The sequence below is a fragment of the Pseudomyrmex gracilis genome, unplaced genomic scaffold (assembly GCF_002006095.1).
Source record: "Pseudomyrmex gracilis isolate BER0280 unplaced genomic scaffold, ASM200609v1 scaffold_1749, whole genome shotgun sequence".
NCBI lineage: Eukaryota > Metazoa > Arthropoda > Insecta > Hymenoptera > Formicidae > Pseudomyrmex > Pseudomyrmex gracilis.
Window position 1 is genome coordinate 5977 of NW_018022333.1, and position 10059 is coordinate 16035.

The 10059-nt window shown below is 36.7% G+C and overlaps 1 protein-coding gene across 1 annotated transcript; it reads left to right on the forward strand.

Annotated features, from left to right (window-relative positions):
• Positions 1–4757: 4757 nt before the first annotated feature.
• On the forward strand, positions 4758–6146 carry LOC109862406 (KRAB-A domain-containing protein 2-like). The gene is made up of 4 exons (XM_020442451.1): positions 4758–4939; positions 5071–5418; positions 5580–5720; positions 5825–6146. Exons 1-4 carry the CDS (start codon positions 4758–4760, stop codon positions 6144–6146), a joined length of 993 nt encoding a protein of 330 aa, XP_020298040.1.
• Positions 6147–10059: the final 3913 nt, after the last annotated feature.

The window sequence follows — 10059 nt, forward strand, 5'->3', positions numbered from 1 at the left end:
GCATATCTATGCTACGTCCACTACAGATATCCATAAAAAAATCTATTATGGACATCCATTAAACGTATATTCTAGATATTTAACAGATATATTAGTAGTGAAACTATGAGAGGTCTAACTTAAGGTTTTACGGGGGCGCGAGGTATGACGTCACACAGAGAAAAGGATGACGTCACTATGACGTCACACAGGAGTGGTGCGTGACGTCACAAAAAAGGGGTATGACGTCACGCGAGAAATGACGTCACGCGGGAGCGTGGCACTGCAGGATATGACGTCACGCGGCGTCAGGAAGTAAAACGGAGGGCTCTTTATGGCGACTTCACACGCGCATCAGAAGCGACTTCACACGCGGTGCAATATGGCGGCGGCAATATGGCGGTTCGACAATATGGTGATTGCAAGGTATGTACTTGTTACTGCGGTAATATGCTTTCGATATGTGCCGCGGTATGCACCATTATACGCAGTATGCGCAAAGTTGCAGTATGACTTATATCTTATTTTATATTAGATAAAAACATGCTGATGGTAGCAAAAACCATGGTAGCAAAACCAGTTGCTAACTGCGTATTAGAGAAAAAAATGATGATGAAATAACTCATAAATTTTGCAAAATATGCAGTTTTTGCAGGTTTCACCGATTTGGTCACGTATTAAAGTACCATAAACCTATATTAAATAAAACTGCTGATGACAACAAAAATTACTAACTGTGTAGAGAAAAACAAACTGATGGTAAAATGCAGTTCTTTTGTCGGATATCAGATTTCACTAATTTGATCACGTACTAAAGTAACATAATATTATTTTATAATACATTAAACAGGTCAGCACAAATTGCTAACTGCATAGTAAAAAATAATGATTGCGCAATTAGTACATTTAGGTTTCATCAATTTGGTCACGTATTAAAGTAACGTAAACTTATTGCAGCTATATGAAAGTTTATACCATCGTGACCAAATTGACAAAGACATATCGTGTAACACTAAAAAAATACGAATCATGTTTAACCATAATTGAACCACAAATAAACTACGAACGAATCATGCGTAATTATAAGCAAACCATAAACGAACTACTTTCAACAATAAGCGGACCACGAACAAACCATGTGTAACTATAATCGAACAATAAACGAACCACGAACGAACCGTGTTTAACCGTAAACAAACCATAAACAAACCACGTTCAACCATAAGCAAACCACGAACAAACCATGTTTACCCATAATTGAACCATTAACGAACCACGTTTAACCATAAACGAACCATAAACAAACTACGTTCAACTATAAACAAACCATGTTTAACCGCAAACGAACTAGAAACGAGCCACGATCAACCATGAAACCATGTTAAACCGCAATTAATACCGTTAATCTATATAAACATGCTATAGAGGAGGGTAGTAAATGTACAACTAAAGTCGTTGCATATAACATTTTATTGTCATTTAGACCACAAAGTGTAAATATTTTAAATACATTTTGTAATGCGCAATGTTTCACATGTTTTTCACATCGTAGTTCGATACGTTCATTTTCTTTAAAGACACAATATCATCGTAATCTGCATCCAATGTTTTGTCAATTAATCCATGTCGCACGTCAGTATCGAGAATATCAGCTAGCCAGTCACGTTTCTCAAGACCTTTAACATAGACAAGATGAGACGCGTTGTTATCAGTTTCTACTGTGTTACAAATAGCTGTTGTAATCAAATTCCTTGCTCTGCAGTATGCAGCATTTCCATCTTCCCAACGCAGCCCGTGATGATGCGTCATCAACCAAGAAGCTGCTGACCTGTCTGATCTTGCGAGTAGATTCCACGGAAAGGGGCTTTCAAAAATGTAGTGCGAGAGAACAATACCTTTTCGCAATATCGCTACTTCTTTGACAATAAATCTTTTCCCGACAAATCCTTGCAGGTCCACAAACATCGGCACATCCATGATGTAATTGTGTGTGACCGATAAAAGACGACTGCTGTCTATTGGTACATACTTTAGTTCTTAAACGATTTTCAGATTATAAAAGGGAGAAGTGCTGGTGTTGCAATTTAAATAATTTTGCGCACTACATTAGTTAACGGGTTGTATTCAACCACACGATCGTGCAAAATGAGACAATAGGCCGTAGTATTTTCCGCTATATTTTTTCTGCAATCGAATTTAATTCGCACATCAACGGTTGCACTCTTAACAGCCTCATTTTGACGTGAGTAATCAATGACCACTAAATGACCACATTGCAAAAAATTGTAAATCGTGAGAAACGGTAAGACAACACCACATCTGTAGTACGTTTTACGAAAATATGTGTACATGTCGTACAAAATCGCATATTTTTATATCAAAATCTAAATGCAAGTCATCATAGAGGTAGAATTCAGAGTTGAGATAAAGTTTTGGTTAACTGACAGTGATCGAATCGTGTAACATCTGCTGACATATTGTTTTTTCGAGCAGTCTGTAACGCAAATATGACGTATCTCGGTTTCTCAAGTTGTGTTGCTGTTTTTACAGTCCACGAATGTTTAGTAGTGCTTTGTAATAATGGAAACTCGTAGAGATCCCACGAGCGGAAACTCATGGTCAAATACGCCCGCTTTCCAGAGTTTGTAGCAGCGAGAGCTTTGTGACATCGTTCAACTATATATGTGACATTCGCCATTGTACTTTGAGTAATTCAATTTTTCCATCCAATGCTTCACCATCTACCTCAGAAACTGCTGTTATGCAGTTTTTGTCGTTGCGCGATCGTATTAAAATTAATTCATGACGTGCATTGATAACCATACGCTTGTAGTTCTCGCAGAATCCCAATAACATGCTGAGTGGTACGCAGAAACTAAAGTAACTATCTACGTCCGTATGTTGGGTAATATCCCATCCGGCATTCTTTATAGTTATGCTTTTATCATGTGTTAGCAATATATAGGTTTTGATCGTGCTGGTTATTCCAACGTTTCTATTTCGATCAATCTCCACACCATTGAGTTCATAGCGAATCTCATCAAACATGAAAGCCACACAATTATTACTCAAATATACTTTTTCTTTATCTTTCTTCGTTAATGTTAATTTTCCTTCGACGTAAAGAAAACTTTGACATAGTAAAGTGTACAAGTCCTATTGTTGTATAGGGGGGTATGCGTATCTCTCATCACTGTGTTCAAATGTTGTGTTCACATACGGATTGTACGTGTGAGTTTCAATCTTGACGATACGATCGTCAAAGATCGGCTCACCTCCAACGTTTAAAATGTCGACCATATTTTTACAATTCGCGTACAATAAATCCCAACGATTGTAAAAATTTAACGTTTATCGAACTCAGCTTCTTCCGATTACTGTACGTCGTAGCAGGTGTTTGTAATGGAAACCTCGTATCTCGCGTCACTTGATCCGCCTCGTTCAGCACGAGCATGCCGCGTATTACAGTCGTCGGCGTCGCACGTGTAACCTGACGGTTATTTCCTCTCCTCGAAAATCAAGCAATTGTTCGTTTTGATCCACAATACTTATTGTCAGATCCGTAATGCTCTGCACGATGATCGGAAAGTAAATGATATGTGCCGGTGTTTCCGAGATCTTATATCCTGGTGGCACGTTCGGTGAGAACTCATGTATCGTATGTACAGTGCGGAGCACCATATCGTGCGCCGTGAGGGAGGAGAAGTAGTTTTCCTCTGGCCGCCTCCTACTACCACGCACCAGCGGCCCGAGATTTAATCTATATGTTAAGGTTAGTATAATTAATTGGTAATTATTAATAATTACCGGTTATTATTAATACAAACTAAATTACAAAATAAAAGTAATAACTTTAAGAAATGTTATCACATTAGCTGGTTAATATTAACCCTTTGCACTCCGAACGATTCTGGACGTTGGCTATCAGCTACTCAGCGCCACTTTACGGCAGAAACGAACATTTACAGACCCTCGTATTATTTATTATAATTTTGGAACTAAGTAACGTATTATAATAATATTGGACTTATATGAATTGGTTGAAATCGAGGAATGTATATTTGCAAAAAAATCACTATTTTATTGTTTATAATTTTGTACAGTATGATAAATTTTGAAACACTCCCCAATATGCATTGCAGGCTGATTAGTGCATGTTTGACAATAATAAGTTGTTTGACGCCTGCCACCAGATATTTTCCTGTTAGAACACACAATGCAGTCCCGTTTTCTTTGTCCCACATCGGGAATATGTAGTTTATTGTCTAATCTATTGTCCGCAGAAGATGTGGATGGACGCGTTCTTGATACACGAAAATCGCCTCTCAATTGGTCAATGAGTGTCTTGACAAACTTGTGGTGTGTCATTGGCGTTTCATTATTTGTTTGTTTCATTGTTTTTTGTTTTTTTAAACTTCAGGGAAACATGCATGTTTCAAAAAGTTGCGCTGAAATAACTCAATTCCCCGTAATCACTAATAAACTTGAATGTCCCCTGAGAGGGGACATCCGAGTGATATGCTAGAATTACGATGTCCCCTGAGAGGGGACAGCGGAGTGCAAAGGGTTAAAAGTTCCCGCCTATTGTTGGTTTAATAACAAATTTCGATTCAGCATTGCTTGTGGCGTTGCTGTGTCGCTTGTATTATGACATGCGAGTTACGCGTCAGCGCCAAATATTTACGCACTCGAGATAGGCTGTTTTGTTTCACTTGAGCGTGACGTGCACGATTGTGCGCGAGCAAACTTTTCGTGTATTTAGACATTAATTTACCATAATGGGAGATTTAGAGATAATGAAGACTCGATTTAACACGCAAGTTAACATGCTTAAATCTAAGAAAGGAAAAAATCATCAGTTGTTTACAAGAAATAAATATAATTTATTTTTGATGAAAGTCAAAACAACCAAAGAGAAGACTTCGAACAAAACATCTGAAGAATATCAACGGCTGTCTAGGTATGATATTGTTAAAATTGGTAATGTAAGAAAACTCGTATCAGTAAAACATGAAAGAGCTCCCATTGTTTATTATATGTTTGTAGAAAAGATTTTTTATATAATTTATGAGACTCATATTTTTTGTCTAGGTATGATATTGTTAAAATTGGTAATATAGAAAAACTCGTCGTGCCAGTAAAAAATGAAAGAGATCCCATTATTTATTATACCTTTTTGGAAGAGATTTTTGATATAATTCACGAGACTCATATTTCTATCGGACATGGAGGACAAAACAGAATGATGAAAGAACTTCGCATCAAATATAAGAACATCACTGTAGAATTAGTCATGAGTTATTTAAATCTTTGTGAATCTTGTCAAAAGAAGATGAATATTCTAAAAAAAGGACTCGTTGTTAAGCCCATTAAAAGCAGTGAATTTAATTCAAGATGTCAAATCGATCTGAATGACATGCAAATGGTGACAAGCAGATGGTGATTACAGATTAATAAACCATTATCTTGATAATGGTTTATCAAGATCATCTTACAAAGTTTGTCCAGCTTAAAGCATTAAAAACCAAACGAGCCGAAGAAGTTGCGTATCATTTGTTAGATTTGTTTACAATATTTGGTGCTCCATGCATTTTACATAGTGACAATGGCAGAGAATTTACAAACAAAATTATTGAAGAAGTCTGCGGAATGTGGAATGAGCTTAAAATTGTTCACGGTAAACCGAGACATAGTCAGTCACAAGGTTCAGTTGAATGTGCGAATCAGGACATAGAGAAAATGTTATTCACATGGCTAGAAACAAACAAACAACAAAATGGTCGGACGGAATAAAATTTATTCAATTTATGAAAAATAGAGCTCACTACTCTGGAATAAATTGCAGTCCTTATGAAGCTATGTTTGGCTGTAAAGCTAAAATAGGTTTAAAAACATCTTTGCCAGCTAATGTATTATCAGAAATCACAAGTGAAGAAGATCTGAAAGCAATTTTAGAAGATCAATCTGACGCTGCATCTCAGAATGCTGAATGTGATCAGACTATGAACTCGCAAAATGATGACAATGTTAAAACACAGCATGATAGTAATATGAATGTTGATAATTTAAATGAAAACTTGCAGTTACTTACACATAACGTGACTATCGAAGCTCTAAATATCGACAATAATAATAATAATAATAGTCAAGCCGCTAATAACCACTAACATAAAGTTTCAGAAATAGTTATTATTGACGAAAAAGAGGATAAAGTTAAAAAAAATGACGAGAATAAAGAAAATGGATATTTACTTAACAAAATTACTCAGAAAATTCAAGAAGCTCGAAATTCTGCTAAACAATTACTCGAAAAGCAGGCTGACAAAATGGTAAAGCATTCTAATGCTAAATTCCCTGTTGCAAGAGTAGGTCAAAGTGTTCGAATCAGGATTCCGGAAGTGGATAGAGCTAAGGCTGATAGTCGAAAATATTATTGCTATTATAATTTTTGTCGAGAACAAAAGTCTTTATAAACTAGGAACAAAATATGGTATTTTAAATCAATTTTACACGAGGAACGAATTCACCATCTGTAAAGAAACTTTTATTTGAATAAACGAAGTGCCCGATATTGAGATAAGTCTGAGAGAATGTGCTCGTAAGGATTCGAATTTAGGTGGTCAAGGCTTTCGACATTGTAATTGTACAGGCAAATACAAACTAATACGTAACAGCCAGCTTATTTTGCTTGATAACATGTTGCAATCTAGTATCAATTAAGCCGTTTGTTGAAAAATTTTGAATATTGCTTTGAAGCTCTTCATACTTAAAAGTATATAGTCGTATTAGAGTCCAGTATTACCATTAAACACTTCTTGTCAGAACCATAAATATATCTTTGACAGAAGAACATTTTTGAGCGCAACCCTATAAAATAAAATCTAGCGTAACTGCTTCAAAATTATATAAAATAATTGTTTGTGTCATTCTTCTTATCTTTTCATGCACACACACACACACACATTATTTGTTAGTATCATTATTTTGTTAAATTTTTAAATACATATACAACTACAATATATATGTATATATTTATATATAAACATAACTATTATAATATTGCCTTACTAGTTTTTATTTTTGATGTTTTAAAGAAAATNATATATTTATATATAAACATAACTATTATAATATTGCCTTACTAGTTTTTATTTTTGATGTTTTAAAGAAAATTTAACGCTAATTATACAAATCTAGTATAGTGTTTTAGTTTTTATTCTTAATATTTAAATAATGTTTAAAAATATTTTAATAATCACTGTTATAAGTTATATGTTATGTATATATTAAGTCATATGTTACGTATTATATAATAAGCGATATCGGTTAAATTTGGGGTTTGGTTACTGGATTTAGTGTTACTTTAAACGGGGGACTGGAATCCGGCGCGGATGTCCAGTCAGCAGTCGCGGGGCGATATGCGACCGCGTGCACAAGGACGCACCGGTTGAAGGTCGCACGTGCGGCCGAAAAGATGCAATGGTTTGCATTGCACTTTTCGAAGGCCGGGTGTCGCCTGGTTTTCCTCGGCCAATCACAGAGTGATTGACTCGGGGATATAAGCCGGTGTCCGGGCGGAAACAGGGAGAATCGGTCCGAGAAGTGTTGCCGCCGGGGGCTCTGCTCGGCAGAGTATCGCTACTTACACGCGTGTGATAGTGTGGGTGAAAATAATACAACATCGAGTCAATAACTAAAGCAACAAGATTGTAATTCCGTTAAGACAAATAAAGAAAATAAAAAACAGAACAGTTCCACAAGACAAAATCATTTCTTCTCGTCGTTTCCCTCCCTCGCGGCATCCTGAAGAATCCCACGAGGTAACATCACTATGACATTTATCTATTTTGTCATAGTTTTTTACTCTCTTTCTTAAATATATTTTACTTTCTTACACTTACCGTAAGTAAGTTTCTTATATCACGTAAAATTATATCACGTAATAATTAAATAAATAAATATTTGATATAAATTATTGAAGTCACTTTCAATCCAGAGTTACTCTTTTCAATGTTCACAATAGTTTTATAATAACATATGCCTGTCGGTATTATTGATAACCGCGTCGGTATACATATGATATATATCATTGGTAACCGTGTCGATATATGGATTAAATTTCGGGCCGCTGGTGCGTGGTAGTAGGAGGCGGCCGGAGGAAAACTACTTCTCCCTCTTCACGGCGCACGATATGGTGCTACGCACCGGTTGTTGCTGTATGCACCCGCGGTCACGTTGCACTCTATTCGGATAATGTTAACGGTGATAATATTAATCGACACGTCTGATACATACCACTGTCGTGGCTCTAAGCTACGAGTTGATGAAAATCCCAACAGCAATCCAATGGTCGCAGGTTTGGTAAAATTTATTTGATAGGCGCTGTTTATTTCACTTTTCATTGTGTTGGTGTTTGCGCGTAACATTAGTGGTGAGATGTCCTCATTTTTATCTTCGCTTCTCGCATTACGTTGCACCATTGCATGTTGCAGATAATTGTTAATATTCCGCAATTCGTACGATTTTTCAGAAATTATAATCTGCTTGTCATCCGTATCGTAATAAACTTTGTTCTTCGACGAATTTACGTTCGATATCGTATGATACGTTTTAAAATCTGTTAGTCCAAGCTCGTAATCACCGTCACTTAAAGCAATGACGGAAAAGTAGCTAACCGCAAGGATGCTACTTTTACCGGTAAGTGTAAACATCAATGACATATTGTCAAATGCGTATTAAAGTTTGATAGCACACTATTTAAAGAAATATAGCTTATCAACCGTTTGAAGAAATCGCAAACATAGTTGACCGCAATTGCTGTGATTGTAACGTTGATAAAATGTACGGTTATATTCTATTTTGTCCACGGCATGTTCTAGATAACGCACCACCTCTTTTGGTGGTTGAAAATTGCCGAAACTGTCAAAATATATGACATGCTTTCCTCTCTTTGCATACGCCACCCAGTGAGTACCTGGTCCATTTGTATCATCTAAATTGACGATACCACTCTCATTACGACGTACTACGTCCGGTAAAGTATTACGCATGAAAACACCTCTAACGAAAGGTATACGCATGCGCTTAGCTAGTTGTTTTACCTGCATATTTGTTGTTACACCTGTAGGTACATTTAATGTTTTTTCGCCGTTTTTTTCTTTGAAAGTCCCCGTCCATACGGATAAATTCCTCGATCTTCTATCGCGCGATTATGACGTTGCATTTCTTCTAGCTGACGCTGTGCAACTCTCGTATCATTTACCGTTTTTTCAACTCCCGCCGCTCTACCAACGAGCGCACCGAGAGCACCCAGCAGCGGTAGGACCGGTAACACACCGCCGCGTTTAGCAATTGGAAGTATTTGCTTCCTTTTTCCTGACTTGTTTTTCTTTTTCAAGCCCATGCCGAGTTTTGTCTTTGCTTTCATAGCCGCCCACACAGCGGTCGCAGCTGCTCTCTCACCGAGACTCGAGTCTGCTGCTGTAATACAATCGCGCGCCTTTGCAGCAAGTGCGTTATCAGCCACGTGTCGAGCAGCGAGTTCATTGTTTCGCGAATAAGCTATATCGTGTTCACGACAAGCCGCGTCCAATGGATTAAGGTAGTAGTCTCGTAACTTGGGTTGAAAAAATCGATTTTTTTTTTATAAGTTATTCCGAAAGTAAAATATATTGAGATTATACTCCAAAAATTTCAGACCGAAATTCATAATATCAAGAAAGTTATAGTATATATGGCAAAGCGCTCTGTAGTTGCGCGCTGTAAGCCGCGAGCGCGTTTTGTTTTTGTTTTGTAGTTCGTCGTTTGTTTTCGTTCGGTACATTTGACACCTTTAGAAATAATGCAGTGTTATATACATATGTTCATTTTAGAGAAGAATTTCACAACATACTACCAGTATTCGTTGATTATTTGGCACGCGAACATTGAATAAAAGTGTGAAAATGCCTCACAGAGATAGAAAAGGTAAGAAACGAGGCACTAAAAGTCCCGGAGAAAAGTCTAAAAAGATAAAATTCCATGGTAACAGACACACTTCTGAAAAGAGTAGTGAATCAGTTAGTACGTCTGCAAAAAAAT